At 38.8% G+C, this 17,979-nt stretch overlaps 1 protein-coding gene and 1 pseudogene across 1 annotated transcript; one reads left to right on the forward strand and one right to left on the reverse strand.

Annotated features, from left to right (window-relative positions):
• Positions 1 to 1,948: 1,948 nt before the first annotated feature.
• Positions 1,949 to 6,981, forward strand: LOC122080074 (probable serine/threonine-protein kinase PBL7). The gene is made up of 6 exons (XM_042646950.1): positions 1,949 to 2,453; positions 2,541 to 2,782; positions 2,874 to 3,009; positions 5,259 to 5,517; positions 6,201 to 6,333; positions 6,461 to 6,981. The coding sequence occupies exons 1-6, from the start codon at positions 2,297 to 2,299 to the stop codon at positions 6,737 to 6,739; spliced, it is 1,206 nt and encodes a 401-aa protein (XP_042502884.1). The 5' UTR covers positions 1,949 to 2,296; the 3' UTR covers positions 6,740 to 6,981.
• Positions 6,982 to 9,586: 2,605 nt separating this feature from the next.
• On the reverse strand, positions 9,587 to 10,737 carry LOC122077966 (annotated as a pseudogene).
• Positions 10,738 to 17,979: the final 7,242 nt, after the last annotated feature.

The following is a 17,979-nucleotide window of genomic DNA, read 5'->3' on the forward strand; positions in this document are numbered from 1 at the left end:
CATTCCACGCTGACTTAGTAGAGAATGAGCCATCGCTAGCCGGAGTCCAAACCAATTTGTCAATTTTATTTGATAATATAATGTTGGAATTGAGAATATTATCCCTAATCTCCTAGAAGTCAATAACATTCAGCACGTTTTGACCCCAATTGCCATCATCTCTAAGCACGTCTTTTACCCGAGTCACAATGTTCACATTCAAGGCGCCATCAACATAGTCGATTAAGGAGCCCATACCCGACCAGTTATCAAACCAAAAATTCACCTCACCAGAGCCAACCAACTATTTGGATTTTAATAAAACAAACTCTTTAAGCTCTAAGGCCCTTCGCCAAGTTTTAGAACCCACTAACTTGCATACGGCCAAAGCAATATGGTTACCTTTAAAAAATTTCACCTTGAAGAAAGCACTCCTTATGGAATTCTCAGAAATAATACGCCATAGACCCTTCAACCGCATGGACATACTAATATCCTTTAATAATCGGATTCCTAGTCCTCTTTCATCTAAAGGTCGACCTTTAGCCAACTCACCCAATGATGACGCTTACCAAACTCAGAAGAACCCCATAGAAAATCTGCACAAATACGGTAAAAGCTTTGCATAACCGATTTTGAGATCTCTAAAAAAGCAAGGATGTGAATCGGCATGGAAGAAATCACATGCTTAAGAAAAACCAGTCTACCCTCTGAAGATAGAAGCTTCCCTTTCCGACCTGCCACTTTGTTTCTAACTTTAGCTTGCATATCGTCAAAGAAGCAAACTTTTATCTTCTCATATAGAGAGGAGCCCCCAAGTATGTTATAGGTAGAGATTTTCTCACAAACCCTGTAATGTCACCAATAATTTTCATACGTGCTTTCGATGCTTTGGAACTCACCATGTAGTGGTTTTATGCCTATTCACCACCTGGCCAGAGTATTGACTCAAATAGGACATAATAATTTTCAAAAGAATATGTGGAAGTACTAACAGACATGGATTTAGGGGACGATACAGCAGATACCGATACTAATATTGGTATTGATTTAGATCATATCGGATAGATAAGTATCGATCAATTTTTCCCTTGATTTTTTTAAAAATATAATTTTTTTTATTGTTTTTTTCCTGAAATAATATGACTAATCGATTTGGATCGATCAAGAATTGGATATCGATCTCAGCCAATATTGATACGATACAATCAATATAATACCGATACTTGAAATCATGCTAACAAGATTTTGAAAAGCGGTATTAGGAATTGATGAATGCCGACTTCAATTTAAATCGGCCAGAATCAGAAAGTATTCCGATTCTTTAAAGTTTAAACCATGGATGCTAATTGCTCTCGATCATTATATCAGATTGGGTTGGATGAAGCTCGATAGTACTTAGAATAGTGATACACTTTGTATGGTTTGAGGTATCGATGCAATATCGAATCGCCTGTATTTCAGTATCGTTAGCTATCAATCCCGATAACATATTGTTGTCGATCCTTATCGATTGAATGATACCGGTCGGAATAAAACAGTCAAAATTTTGATTTTTAAAAAATCAAGACAAACCTATCCAATCTTGGCCGATTCATACCGATTTATATCGGTATCGTATCGGTCTCCAAGGTGACCGACACCGTGCACTAAAACCAAGTGACCTTGCCCAGTTCTATAATTCTATCCATTTATTCAAACCATTTCCTTCTCTAGTGTCACTTTCTAGTTTCTACCTCCCCTTATGACCATACCTCCATTAATGGAGATAAAAGTGGCCCAGTCGTGCGGTTGATCCATTCTGCTTCTAAGCTCCAATCCGAGCTAGGGAGGGAGGGAGCTATTTCTGGTTCAAGTTCAAACTACGTTCTTGAATACTGACTTGTTCAAGACTCAAAAGCTCTACAGTCACTTCCCTACTTGTCAGGTTCCTCCTCTTGAGTGGTATTTGCATTTTTCTGTCTTTTGAAAGGCATAGGGAAGTGAACTAATTTGTCCTTTTCCCCTTCCCTTCTCTCCCTCTCTCTCTCTCTCTCTGGTTCTCAGGTTCCCTTTTCTCATCGCTTCGAATCCCAATTTGCAAAAACCATGCTTTGCGTGGGGTACTACTCTGCCCTCCATTTTGTCTTTTTCAGTCAACGAGACTCACAAACTCGAGAACCCCGAGAAGGGGGTGAAGAGAGTGGGAAGTGAGAAATTGACAACTGAAACCCGGAAACTCTTTCCTTTTTTTCTTCTCTTTCTCTTGAAAATGGCGATAGCTTTGCATTCTTTAGCTGGGCTTTGAGGGTTTTACTTTGCTCTGAGCTCCAAAAGGATGGAAGCAGAGGATTATAGGAAGAAAGAGAAACTCGGGGTAGTGGTCATCGTTGTCCTCGCAGCTTTATCGGTGATCTCATTGTTGTTTGCTTTCAGCTACTACTGCTATGTCCGAAACAAAGTCTCCAAACGCTTAAAGTTGAAGACCCAGATGAGTGAGAATCTTCTTTCTTGTCCTCCTTGAGTGTTCTTTCATTTTCTTTAGCAATTCTTTTTATTGATTTTTCTCCCTTTTCTGTTAGGAGGAAGTGATGAGGAAAAAAGAGATGGCGGGGCTGAAGTGACAGTTGCGACTGAGAATGGGCTTCAACTGTTTACCTTCAAGCAGCTTCATTCGGCGACTGGTGGTTTCAGTAAGTCGAATGTCATTGGCCATGGAGGGTTTGGGTCTGTCTACAGAGGGGTGCTTTCAGATGGGAGGAAGGTTGCGGTTAAGTTGATGGATCAAGCTGGAAAACAGGGAGAAGAAGAGTTCAAAATGGAGGTTCGATCCACAGTTTTCTTCCAAAATCATATTTTTCTTCTCTTTGTTTCTCTCCCATTTGGATTTTTTCTGATTAGCTTCAGAACGGTAGGTGGAGTTGCTAGGTCGTCTTCGTTCTCCGTATTTGTTGGGTTTGCTTGGGTATGGTTCAGATAATAGCCATAAGTTGCTGGTTTATGAGTTTATGTCCAATGGAGGTCTGCAGGAGCACCTATATCCCAGCGGTGGTAAGTGGTTTCCTGTTATTCTTATGCTAGTTTTGTTTTCATCGTCTTTCATCTGTTCTCTGCTCTCTCTGCTTTGTGTAAATAATAAAAGATGAGCTAAGTTGTGGAGTTCTAGGGGAAATTTTGACTGCTCTTCATTACATTTCCAAAAACTAGGAAATTTTGAGTGCTAGCTCTGTATTTTCCTCCATTACTCAGTAGCTGATTTTCGGAGTAGAGATCTTGTCAAGATTTTTTGATGGACTGGCTTTTTCCAAGTATTCATTTAATTGAAACATAGTTAAATCATGCATCTTCCCCAAAACCAGACTTTAAATTTACAAACAAAACTAAGAAGTCAACAACAAATTAGAACTACGAGATGAATATGGAACTTGGCATAATTTGTTGAAATCATGTGTACATGAACATCATTAGGATCATTGGATAGTTTTCAAGTAAGCTTCCTAACTGTTAAATATTGGTATTTGATTGTTAATAGTGTTTTTGAGAGAGAATTCTGAGGCTGATAGCAATTTGAATACTTTTTTTTGGAGGGAGATGAATGGGAAACAGGAGAGAAAAAAAAAACATGACATAAGTGGGCATGCCGCCAGGAGAAAACAATCTGCCACAGTGCAAAGATCACAAAGTACAAAATCCAACCGAAAAGTCCTGCATGGCATCTTTCAGCAAATTTGTATGCAAGTTTGCTACCTGCAAATCCAAGGACATGTTTATGCAGTGAAACTGCAAGAGAGACCTCTAGACAGTAATGTACTACCACATGAAAATAGCTAAAATTGATGGGAAGACTATTTAATAGTCACAAATTCATGGCAGCATCTTGGAAAAATATATCAATTAGATGGTTGTTGGGAGTTTGTATGTATCAGGTCCGGCCCAAATTTTGGAAACTTGAATGTGGGTACTTTAGTGTGGTCAAGCTTTTCAAACTTTCATTGTGAGAGAGTAGTTTGGTATTGAATAGCTGTGTTAATGACACTCTCTTGTTGGGAAAAATCCCACATCAACTAATTCTAGGACCTTGGATGACTTCATGTGCTAGTTGGGTCTCTCCACCAAACAGCTTAAGCTTTTGAGTTAAATATTTCAAATTTTGAACACTCTGGGCATGGTGATTATTTCATCATCTATGTGAAGATGCCTTCATTTTATCCCAGTCGTGGTTTGGGGTTGAGTTCATTTAGCACCAGTCAGCAGCTTTGCTATATATTTATAATTGTTATTGTGTTTCTGTTGCTGCTATTGCAACAAGCTCGCTAGGTACCTATCAATCAAACCTCGTTGAATGGGGAATCTTCCACTTGGAAACTCATGTTGGCAGTGCTGAAAAAGCTCTTATGTTAGCATTGTGGGGAATCTGTCAAGCACCTCACACTTGTAGAATAAAGCTTAAAGCACTTGTTTCTTGGTGTCTTTCTTTAGGAGTTTAGAACTGTGATGAGTGACATTACATGGTCAATGTTGCAATGAGAAAAGGTGGGCCCTACAGCGGAGGTGGTTTGAAATATGGTCAATCCAGAGAATTGGCCAACTGATGGAGAGTTTGAAACTTTTCGTAGACCACTGGCCAAGGAAACCTTTCCTTCACATTTTACTATTTCTGCCATATGAATGGCTCGTATTCCATTCCAGCCACTGCATGTATAGGATGCTCTCTGGATTTCATGGGTCAGTTTTAACCGTATTTCCAAAGCATGTATTGCACCTTGTTTTTCCATAGTACTTTTGGCCATGAAGCCATTTTTACAGAATTGATTCGCTGTTCTACATTTGCGCATTGCCCCAAGGTTTATTTTGCCACAATTTACCGCTTAGATGGTTGCCAGTTACATCTTCGACATGTCCACTGTGTTTGAGCATCAGCTGAGCTGTCTGGTTTTAAACATGGGAGAAGTTTTTCTTGGTTACTCAACCAACCATGGTGGTTGTTTGGTTTACTTGAATCTTTTGGAGGGTTAATGTGGCCATTCCAATGATCCAAATATCAACTTGTAAGGTGAAACATGCCAACAAAAATAGGGCATTGTTTTTTCCACGTGGTGGGGGTGCTTTTCGACCGTTGGACCATATTGAGTAGGAGGAGGTACATCACATGTGCAACATGTTGCATCTTTTGTGAGTGCCATCCAATTAAGCTGTGTAGTGACTGATGTTTGGCACCATTGAAGATTGACTTGGTGTTTCCCATAGAACTGGTACTACTTTATATATTTGTGCTAGTGTTCTCTTGTTGAATTCTACAGGTTCCAGCACAGGTATGACAAAGTTGGACTGGGACACCCGGTTGAGAATTGGTCTGGAAGCTGCAAAAGGGCTGGAATACCTCCATGAACATGTTAGCCCCCCTGTGATCCACAGAGATTTTAAGAGCAGCAACATCCTCTTGGACAAGAACTTCCATGCCAAAGTTTCTGATTTTGGGTTGGCCAAGCTTGGATCTGAAAAGGCTGGTGGGCACGTTTCAACCCGTGTATTGGGCACCCAGGGATATGTGGCCCCCGAGTAAGAATAAGAAGATATTTACACTTGATTGTTTATCCCTCCCCCCTCTTCATATGAGTATGTACACATGCACACATGCACTTGCTCACACAAAAATTTTCGTGGATCCATTTATGTCCCTTTGAAATGTATGTAAAAGAGTCTGTGGGGACAATTTGGTTTCCAACTGTTGGGAGTTCCCCAAGTCACAGATAAGTTGCAACCCCCCACCCTTTTTATTTTCTTTTCGAAAAATGCATGACCATGGCATGTTTCCACCATTTCACGCTGTTGCCTATGTTGGCCAAACAAACTGCTGAAAATAGAGGGACCACAACTAGTACCAGACTACCATTGCAAAATTTTCCTATTTGTTTTAGTTCTTGAAAGAATATTTTGCAAACGATGGCATTAAATATATGTTGGATGTGGTGCAATGGTTAAGTAGTGGCGAGCCTGTGGTACAATGGTTAAGTTGCACTATTGCAACATGTTGTTCACAGGTTCAAACCTTGGAAACAGCCTCTCCTGTGAAGCAGGAGGTAAGGCTGTGCACATTTGCTCCTCCCAGACCCTGCAGTGGTGGGAGCCTCATGCACTGGGTTCTTTTTACGGTTAAATGACTTCCTACTATTATCAAGCCCAAACACTTTATTTCCTGATTTTCTGTTTAATCTGAAAATTTGTATTTGTTTCCTCTATAGGTATGCATTAACTGGGCATTTGACAACAAAATCAGATGTTTACAGTTATGGGGTTGTGCTCTTGGAATTGCTTACAGGCAGAGTGCCAGTAGACATGAAGAGGGCTCCTGGGGAAGGTGTTCTTGTCTCTTGGGTAAGCACTCATCTCTCATTTCTCATTTGGCTTGCTGAGTTAATGGACCTTAGGCACAAGATTCTCTCTTTCCTGTTTTGATGCATATTCTCATTGTATTATTTGTTTTCTGCTTGTTTGTATGAAGGCTCTGCCCCGGCTTACAGATAGAGAGAAGGTTGAGCAGATTATGGACCCAGCCCTGGAAGGTCAGTACTCTATGAAGGAGGTCATTCAGGTGGCTGCCATTGCTGCCATGTGCGTCCAGCCTGAAGCAGATTATAGGCCTCTGATGGCAGATGTGGTGCAGTCATTGGTACCTCTCGTGAAGCATCATAAGTCAGCTGCAAAAATTGGCAGCTGCTCTAGTTTCCATGCGATTAAATCTCCGACTACCACCAGTGAATTTGGTAAAGCCAGTGCTTGAGAATAACCTAACCTAGCAATATTCACAGGCATCCTGCTGATACATAGGGGGCTTTGTAATCATTAGATCTTTGATCTAAGATTCAAAGTTGTTCTTTCCCAAGTTTTAGATATTGGGTTTGATCTATTTAACTATGCCATGTAATTTTGGAGATTTCAGGCAAACTAGTTCTGCTGCTGAGACTGGTGAGATGAGACATTGAGAGTGGGAGATTGAATGCTTAGGTATGGTTTCTGTTTCTATTTCATGGGGTCATAAATTGAAATTGGTCTGGGGAGACGAGAAAAATCTCAGTAGCTGCATAGTTTTTCATAAAGTATAAATGCCATAAACACAGATTCAGTAATTCATCTTTTCCCCTCTCCTGCTAATTCTACAATTTTGTAATGTGGGGAAACAAGATCAGTGTTAAAAACTCATTCAAAGCCGCAAGATTCTCACTTTAGACGAATCTGTTTTTTTTTTTTTTAGGACAACATGCCACAATGGAATTAAAATCTGCCTAGGAGAAGCTCCTTGCAGAAAGCAGAGAATGAGAGAAGGATATACAATGAAGCGGGGTGGATGTAGCCACCTACACCATGCCAAAGCTCAACAATTGACTAAAAGGGACCCTGAACCTCATTGGCTTACCATGTCTAAAAAATTTAATCCCCGTGATTTAACATTAGGTAAGTAACAATGCTGTTGGCTGCCTATCAAAGGTCAAAATCTTATGTTATAAAACATTCAACTTATTAATGGCTCTTCCAGGCATCATCTTCGTCTTCACAGCCGGTAACATTCTGCTACACAATCGGTTTTGGGGCTCCATGGATCCCGATGCCTTTTCTGCACCGGCTCAACAATTTTTGGAAGCGATGGCTATAAGCCTGTAACCCTGAAGACTAAAATTTCAAAACAAAGAACTTTCCTCACTAGTTCACAGCATCTTGATATGTACTACCAAAAGGGGGTAAAAGGGGACTTTTATTTTCTCTCTTGGAAAGGAGTAACAGAAGACCATGAAATGAAGCTCTATGGCGTCCAAACAAATTGCTTCAGCACGGGAAAAAGACTCATTAGCAGATTAAGTACCACATCAGATGGTTCCATAATGACTAACAACATAAAAAAAATTCAACCCCCAGGACGTTTGGCTTACTGATTGGGGCAACCAGTATGCGACGGTAGGGGCAGATTGTGAATGGTGTGTGTGTGTGTGTGTGAGAGAGAGAGAGAGAGAGAGAAAGAGGCGGATATGGAGAGGTGGGGATGCCACGGGTTCACAGTGGAGGGGAGAGGGTTTGGGTGGGAGTGAGAGAGGGAGAAGGAGATGCAGAGGCGGGGAGGGAGAGGGGGGCTTGTGAGCCTTCACCGTGTTGGTGAGTAACCGGTTGATGCATTGAAAAAAAAAAAAAGAGTAACTGGTTGATGCATTGAAACAATGGATGGATAAGATTTATCTAAAGGTAGATCAACCGTTGATATTTAATGTGGTGTTCATACCTTTGAAGCGCTTTAATGTTACTACCACTCACCCAATATATATAACTGACATGTGCAAATGCACATGTGGCCGTGTGTTTATGTGTGTTTAAGAGAGAGAGAGAACAAAATATCTACATGAAACTAAATATATTTCAATCATCTATGATATCCATTGAAGCAATTAGTAATTTAAAATGACTATTAAATGTATTATTTTTAAATTTCAAATAATGATAGATAGTTACAATTTTATTTTTTTTAGAAATCAATAGTTAAATGCTATTCTAGAGAGAGAGAGAGAGAGAGAGAGAGAGAGAGAGAGAGAGAGAGCAAGTGGAGCCTAATCCCAAGTTATGATACTTGAACCCCCACAAATATTGGCTCACCAGGTATCATCTGTTTATCTCAAACTCAGCCATGATTGGCAAAGACAGCCAAGTCAACTTGAGATTGGTGGAGTTTAAAAAATGATCTGCATCTTGAGATTTAAATCATTATTAACCATAATGATGATGATGATGAAGATAATGATATTGAAACAAAATAAAGGCAATAATATTGTCTACAATTAGCAGATGTAAACTATAAGAGTAGGTAGTTAAACAATATAATTATCACAAGAAAACACCCTTGGCTTCAAGAGGGTTCACAAGTACGCCATTGTAGCTACATAAACAATTTCTTGAATTAGATACAGATTAGATAAGCACGCTCATTTTTGAGATATTTTTCCTACATTAATTTTTCTTTTTTCAAGAGAGAACTTATAGGGTAGCATTGGGATCATCAAACTATAATGAACTCACAAGTATGCACGATAAGCATTGAAATTATTGATCAACAAACCACTTCTAAGATAAAGCTACAAGTGGCTTGTTGATTTTGCAATTTGTATCTTGGTACCATAAACTTTGTGGGGCTTCTACAATTATACGTAGTTTCCAGAAAGGAAATATTGATCTTAATTGTATTTAAATTGATTGGCTTTAATTACAAATTATACTCTTATGTTTAAATATGAATTCCTCGGCAAAAATAATGTCTTATTCATTCTTTAAACAATAATAAAAAAGAAAAACACATTCAATTTTTTTTTCCTTTCCAAAAAATATCCAAATAATCATGGACTGTAAAACACACACACACACACTCACAACATGATTGAATTTTTAAGTTATGGCAGACTTCCAATTCACTTTACACTCTGATCACCAAGATTGAGATCAATTCCAATGTAATATATAACTATGTAAGGTAGCAAAAAACTGGATTCGATAACATTGTAAAGCCAAAGCTTCCACAATATTCTCTTTTCTGAGAGTTCTCCACATAACAAACAAGAATAATGAATCAAACATGACTCGCATACTTTAACCAATCCACAGTGATCACTGTCTTAGTAATTGTTTGAATAATCTTGATAGACACTTTTATTCCCCTCCAAAACAATATGCACAGGACCATATTCGAGAGAGTAAACCTGCACATGACAAAAAACAGAATAATATCAGTTAGCAATATTTCTCCAACTAATTGTTACATACAAATGAACAAACCGTTAATTAACTTCACATGCCTTAGAGGGGAAAAGGGACCTAAATGGGATCCAATCTAAATAAAACAAAGTATCCACTTCTTGCTGTCTTCATTACACTCAACTTTCCTTTGGTGCATGTAGGCTACAGGTTTCACTTCCCCCACAGTTTCTTCTATTATTTGATTAACAAAAACCCAACATTTCAATAACATCATGCAACATTGCATCATTACCGCAGTAATAAATAACAACACAACAGCTGCAATTTATCGAGAAAAGAAAACCCAGATAAAGTTACAGACCTCTTTGGACATGAGAGTCTTGGGGATGATCCTGAAGCAAAATAATAATAAACAAGTGAAAAAGCAGGGGAGAAGCAGAGAAGAACAAGAGAAGTTGAAGAAATAATGGCCTTAATCTTATGAGAATGAGTGCTGGTGTTAACTTGAGAGCGGATCACGTTCACGTATGAGAACGTACGAGAACGATCCTGATCCGTGGATTTAAAACCAATTAAATGAAGAGAGAGAACATTCTTGTACGTGAACCTGATCCATTCACTGTTAACTTTACCCAATAACATGGCAGCCACCACGGTAAACAGCTTGAGAGACCAAACCCACCAACCCAACATTTTCACCGCCATAAACAAGATTCAGCCTCCTCGAAACCTTCGCAGAATCCCAACATATAATAAAGGGGTCAGATAAGAATCAAGATGGAGAAGAAAAAAAGGAAAGGGGAGGGGAGGGGAGGGGGGGGGATAAACAAGAGAAACAAAAATTGAGAAGTGAGAAATCACCCAATTGAGAGGAAAAAAGAAGGGGATTGAAAAAGTACTCACAAGCTCTTGGCCTAATTCGAGGGCAGCATCTCGATAGCAGTTCCTCTCTCCAATACTACTCCCACAGAAGACACCGACCCACCTGAACCTGACTTCACCACTTTGACCTCCATTTATCTTCTTATCTCTACCTTTCAATCTGCTCATTCAGTCATTCTCATTTGTTTGGTTGTCTTGCATTCACTCTTCCCTATACAACAAGCTTGGTGAAAGTGAAACCTACACACCACCCTCCCCTTCTTTTGTTGGGAATATCCCTCTCCATAATGGTTTTGATGATAACAAATAAGTAATGCTCTAATAGCTATCTTTCTAGTGTCATGTAAAGGACCATAGCCAAGACACTTGATTTTAAGATATAAGTGTACACCCATTGAAGCTCAAGACGTGATATGGCATAAAGTGATTGAAAGGAAGACTCTAGTTGCATGATTGAAAAGTTGAAAGACTTGAAGAATTGATGGCTAGAAGACTTGAACAGTTGAAGATTAGAAGACTTGAAGAGTTCAAAACTTGAAGACCTCTAGATTAGGTTGTAATTTACACACACTAACACGCACTACACTCATGCATTTTAGTATTAAAAAAGACATAAGAAACAACCTAAGGCATTGGACACTCTTTGTGTGACTACTGGGCAATCAAAACACAAAACATAGACCAACCGGCAACTACTAGATTGAAGCAGAAACTACCGCTTGGTCTCTGTGGTTAGCTTTTTATCAGAGAATGGTAACAGAGACCATTTAGCAATTATCGGATGGAATCGGCAACTGTCGGATTTAATTAAAAATTGAACCGGTTTGCCTGATCAATTCCAGATCAAATGGTCCTCTTTGATTTAGCCTACAGAGGGCATCCGGCAACTACCAGATGGAAACGGCAACTGTCGGTTCACCTCTAAACACCTCCAACGGCTATATAACAACTATATTTTGAGTCTAATGGCTACTTTTATACAACTGGACTTGGAAGCGGCAATTGTTGGTTGGAAGCGGCAACTGCTGGTTGAGAAAATTTCTATCCGTTAGAGATTATTCTCCTTCCAAGTTGGGTGATTTTGTTACCCTAACTACGCCTCGTCTCTACCTATATAAATACCCCACTTATGACTTTAATAATTAACAATTAAGAAAGCTTTTAGCAATCATATCAAAGTCATTTGTGAGGATCAACCGTTATTTTATTGAGTTCACGGACTGAAGTCAAACACGTTCTTCAAGAACTCAAGATTGAAGTAAAGTCTCTTTCACCTCTCTATACTCAAGGGAGACTACGAAAGGTGCATTCAATCATTCACTTTGCATGTTCATTTTGCACGCACCGCACGAGGTAAACTTGAACAATTCTATTCCACTTATTTAAATTGTTGCTTTTACATTTTCCTAGACTGTAATTAGGATTGTGTAAGGATCCTCTTATTCTTAAAAGAGTTAGGTGTCTCTCCACCGTTAAACGGGATTGTAAAAGGTGCCTCTCTACGTTGAAGGATATTGCAAAGATACTCTTGTCCTAAACAAGATTTTGTAAAGGTTTTCTTCCCTATCTACTGTACTGAAAGGAAGAATTAGTGGAATAGCTTACAAGTGGAACTTGTAAGGAGTGGACTAGACTCAAGTTGAGTCGAACCATTATAAATCTTGGTGTAGTGTGATTGTTTATTTTTATTCCACATTTCTTTTTACAATCACACTTGGGGAATTCAAAAAGATTTAAATTTCACTAACATAACTTAGTATTCATCCCCCCTCTAGGTTATTTCATCTTCTTTTTGCCAATACATGCACCATAGCATAATCAAAGTTCATATTTGATTGGTCATTAATAAATTCTGAGGTGGGACCAAGGACCTCTTCACCTCACATATGACCACTGCACAATGCCACCAGTGATGACCCATATGATAAAAGGGTTTTAAAAACCTTATGATGGGATAATTTTATTCCCTCAAAATATACAGCATTCTTATTCATAAGCTCCATGCATTTGAGTTTTGAATTTAAATTTGAATGGGAAAGATAGATTAGCAAAAGATAATGACAATTTGGTTACAATGAGCAGTTCATCTAAAGTGCCGGCCATATAAAGATGATGCAAGATAAGGAGAATGGAGAGCCATAAGGTGTTAATAACTTTAAATGGGCTTAATAGATTGAAGAATATGGTTAGATGATAAAGAGGGATCATATTTCTAGACCTATGGTGTTAATATGAGATATGAGGTTCACATTAATATGATTTCTTCTCAAACAAAATATGAGTTCTTACCGAAATCTATTATGATTGAATATTGAAATGATAGACTAATTGACTCGAACTGAACTGAATCTAAATCTCGCTCTATACATGTTTATACACCATAAAAAACTTATTAATCATTGGTGGATGTTTCCCAACTATGGCAAACCTGCAAAAGCATACCTACAAATCAGTGGAGATTTCTACGTCGGAGATAGTAACAAGTAAAGGTAAAAAGATGTAACAAAGAAATAACCAGGGAGAGAGAGAGAGGTTTTACCCCAACAATGGTGAGTTCCAATCGAGCTTCAATAACACCGACTTGATTTCCCTTTGAGAGTTGCAGTGGAATGATTTCCCTCTTGGAGGAAAATTGCAGGGAAAAACAAATAAAAATCCATCACTGGAGAGAGTGAGGTAGTTGTTCACAGGAGTTGGGGTTCGTTGTAAGCATCTCACACCAGAAGCCGTCTCGAACACTCACTTGCAAGTAGAGTCGACCTTATTCTATGATCGGATTCACACCAGAGCAGCTAGGAAGAAGTTAGAGAGGGTTGTCATTAGAGGGACGACAGAAAAAGAGAGAGAAGAGGAGGGGCGTAAGAAAGTGTAAGGAAATTCTCGGGAGAAAGAGATGCATATACGGTAGGACATGTTAGGATTTTTATGTGGGCTTAATTGATACCGATTGATCCATTGGACCCAAGCAATAATAGACCCACTCTAATTAGGAAACTCCTAGCTCTTTCCATTGTGAGAGTGGAATAGGGTTTTAGAGATTCTATTATAAATAGAATACTGACGATCCCTATAGCCATCACTTAATGTCTTATTGGTTTTGGGAGCACGACTTTCTCATAAGAGCAAGTGCATAGAAAGAGAGGAAGCCCTAGAGTAAGAGGCTGCAGAAAATCTCAGTAGAAGGACTCCACTTGCGTAGTTCATCATTGTCATCTTCATGGGAGTAATGTTTAATCACATGGGATAGAGGTTCATGATCTATGCTCATGAGGTTTCTAAAGTTACACAGGTACTTCTCTATTCCCATTTATAGTTCATGTCATGTATGTCCCATTGATTATTATAGATATGGTAAATCTATATGGTTATGTATTTTAAGATCTATGAAGGGAGTACTTTATTGATCTTGGTTTAGGGACTATATCCATGGTTAAATATCTTTTATGATTCTTATATTCTAAATACTATAGGATTATTCATATGTTTAATATGGTAAAGGATCCCCAACAGGACAAACTTAAAAAATATTAAATATAGAATGATTTTATTAAATAAAAAATATTTTACAAAAGAGTGGAACGTGAGAGAAGGAAAAGGAAATTGGGAGAGAGAAAAAGATAAGAGAAAACTAATATTTAGTTATAAGATTTTACGATTTTTTGGTGTAAATATATATAGAATCATATTATTATATAAATGATATTTTACAAAGAGAGAGGTAAAGATTTGTTACTTTTTAAAAGCCAATAAACTCTATTATAATATTAAGGGAAGAAAGAGGAGAATATAGAGAAGAGGGGAGATCGTAGGCAAGGGGAGAGTTTGGGATAGAGAAGGAAAGGGAATAAATTATCTACCAACTCAAGCTCCTAAATTCTCTCTTCCCAACTTTCTCTTTGATTCTATTATTGGTGGGTAAAGATTTGTTAAATTTTAAAAATTAAATAGAAATAAGAAAAATTTAGATAAAAAATAGAAAGGATACCAACAATTTGGGAGAATTAAAAAATTATGACAAAATGATAAGAAAAAAAAAATAAGGAATTTAAATAAATATGAAGGGTAAAATAGTCAATGGAAAGATTAGCCACAAAGCATGAGTATATGTTTTTATATAATAGTATGGCAGTATGATATGTTACTCCGTCTATTTTGGTAAGAGATTGAAAAGGTGAATCGAAAGGAATGGTCCTAGATCCAGAATGAAAAAGGAACATTTGCGGTGACAAATCGCTAAAACCAGGGCAATGGGGGAAGAGTGCATGTAGAACCAAACAAGAACACTTTTTACTACGATTCCCAACTCTTTCAACTCCTTCCCAACCTCTCACATATATGTATGGGGTTGCGTTCCAATCATATGCGATTGCATGTATTAATGTACCCAAATGTTGAGCTGCATGCATGTGAGAGGTTGGGAGGGAGTTGAAGAGGATCGAGATCCAAGATAACAAGTAACTAGCGATGTAAGTTTGATCCTAATGGTCCGAACTCGCCTTGAGCTCAAACAAGACTTGGGCTAAGATTTCTAACCCTGAAAAAGAGTTAGGGCTGAAAACACTGAACCTAGGTTCGGGTTAGGTCAGACCTAGGTTGAGTCCTAGGCCCAACTTAGCCCAACTCGGCACTAAGTTTAACCTTGATTTACAGAATATAACTTAGGGCTATCATCCTATCATTTTATTCAGAATAATGAAATATGGGTCATTGATTCTTATATCCAATATATACAGAAAATTTTAATTCATCAAATACAAATTGCGTTTAACGCAACCCCACCTTGCTTGTAAAAACAAAATCAATTATGGTTAGCCCGATGCTAACAAAAAGCAGTGCCAATTAGGGCCAACTTGGCGCAAACATGCCCATTCAAGGTCAATTAGGGCCGGGTTGTGTTAGTATGGCCCGATAAGGTTGGATTAGGTCTGGATTGAGTTTTAGGGACCTATAATTGGGTTGGAGTTTTAAGAAATTCAATCCAATCAAGATCAATTAGAACTGGATTAAGTTGACATTAATGTGGTAGGATTGGACCTAAACGTAAACCCGGCAAAATTGAATTCGGCTTGGGTTAAGTTTTGAAAAGTTAGGATTAAGCTCTGGCTATCCGTCTAACTCTTTCTTCAGCCAGACGTGAGGGTTACTCTAGGGTAATGGTGTTCTCCGATTGCCTTACTCTCATAAATAGCCTCTCATCCCCCTCTTCTCCCCAAATGTCCATTGGGAGCATTGTGTATAATATAATGTCTCTCAAAGCTGTTTTTTCTCTTTGCTCCTTTTCTTATATCAGCAGGTCTTGTAATGGTTTTGCTCATGTTGTTGCTAAATGGGCTCTTTTTTTCCCTGATGATTTTGGAGATCCCTCCTCTTGCTGGAGAGCTTTGTGATATTGTTTTGGCATGTTTGCCCGTCTTTGATGAATATAAGTTTATTTGCACAAAAAAAAAAAAAAAAAAGTTAGAATTGAGCTAGGGTTTAAGAAACCCATGTTATCTCACCCCTATAACTAGGGGTGTCAATTCTGAGCCCGCACCGGTGGGCTCAATCGAGGTTGACACGTTTACTACCCGACCTGGACCAGCCCGATTAAACAGGCGTTCACAGTGCAGATAGCTAGCTCGTCGGGCACTCGACTGAACCGCCATGTTTATAAGCCCAACTTGAACTGACTCATTGTAGCCTGACCTAGCCCGACCCCTTTAATACTACATAAAATTTCTATTTTGCCATTACTAGTAAGAAACTAATTAAATTTTCTTACTTTTTGCTTTGTAATAGGATTTGATTAAAGTAACTTTTGTTTTGTAAGTTGTAATGGTCATAATTTCTTCTTTTTTTAAGAAAGAAGAACGACAATCTCATATCACTTCCCTTTTCTATTCAAGTTGCGTCACATATTTCTGGGCCTTCAACCCACTTAAGAAAATAATTTTCTGGTAGGCACGTTTAAAGCCCGTTTAGACTTAAATAGGTCTATACCCTGGTTAAGTCCCATATAAGGAAGTTCGATGAAAGCCTAACACCGATCGACCCGATTATAAATCTTACAACTGCCCCCCAAAACTAGCCCGTATATACAATACAAAGCTTTCAAGTGATCAAACCCGACTAGACCGACCGATTGACACCCTTATCTACAACTAACTATTTCACTCACTCGTGACGATACGTGTCCACCATGACTCTTTATTCACGCGTCACTCCACCACACACAACTCACAAGCGCCGGGGTGTAATCACTAATCACCGAGACGACAACGACCCTATCCCTTCTCCACAAGAGTCGCACAGAAATCACAGACAGTCCCTCAGGGCGGTCACAGCAGAGGATGAGTAAGACAGGAGACACGAGGTGAGAGAGAGGGAGGGAGAGGCCATTAGTGGAGATATCTTTATTTTTTGTGTCGAATGGTACACTGGGGCTGGTGGACGGTTGACGTGGGCCTTGCCATGGAGCAACGTATATATATATAATAATAGCTTAATATATAGTAGCTAAAGTACAGTCGTCGGTCCAAGGCTGTGTTCAAATAGTTGGTAATAAATGGTCCTCAATCCCCTCCTGCAGGATAGATCAGAGGTCCAACCCTCGAGAAGTGAGTTCACTAGGACCAAATAAATGCAACAAAGAAGAAAACGCGAGAGATGAATGGCAAAAACACAAAAAGGTTCTTGGTCCAAGTTTTGACTGGACTAGTAGGAGTAGGAGGAGGAGAAGACCGGAGTTATTATGTTGGTGTGGTTTAGTAATGGCGAAGTGCAGTTGCAGTTACCCACTCTACCTGCAGAGATATATGAGCAGCGACAGAGCGAACGAGTGGCTCTGCTCTACCATAGCTTCTTACACTTTTTTCAGTCGTCTTTTAGTACCCTACGAGAGTGCCTAATTGCCAAAGCTCCTGGAAGACCTATGATGAGGGCCGAGGGGTAACTGTAATGGATCCACCTGGTGATGCAACTATGGTTTGAGGTATCGAATCGTCTGTATCGGTTTTGCATGTTTCCGATTTTGATGTCTGATTGATAGTGTATCAATTTTTAATTTCTATCCGATATGGACAATCCAGTATCTATTCATTCCAAAACTGTATCGATTTTCAAGATGCCCGATACCTGAACAACCATCACAAGTAATGATCGGATCAATGGTCCCCAAATGGCAACGATAAATAATTTTTGAGGGACATCAATGATACATTCTCAAGGGAAGGTAGAAAGGGAGAATCATTCATATAACATGGGAGTGTGAAAATGGTTGGTTTTAGAAAACACGTTGATTCTGCAAAAAGAGTCATATAACTATAGAAACACAATCCTAAATGTAACCCTAAAAACGATGCAAAATGTAATGAAAAATCAAGAATAAATAATGCATACAAGTTTACAAGGTTCGGAAAGATTGCTTATGTA

Source organism: Macadamia integrifolia, chromosome 5, assembly GCF_013358625.1.
Source record: "Macadamia integrifolia cultivar HAES 741 chromosome 5, SCU_Mint_v3, whole genome shotgun sequence".
Taxonomy (NCBI): domain Eukaryota; kingdom Viridiplantae; phylum Streptophyta; class Magnoliopsida; order Proteales; family Proteaceae; genus Macadamia; species Macadamia integrifolia.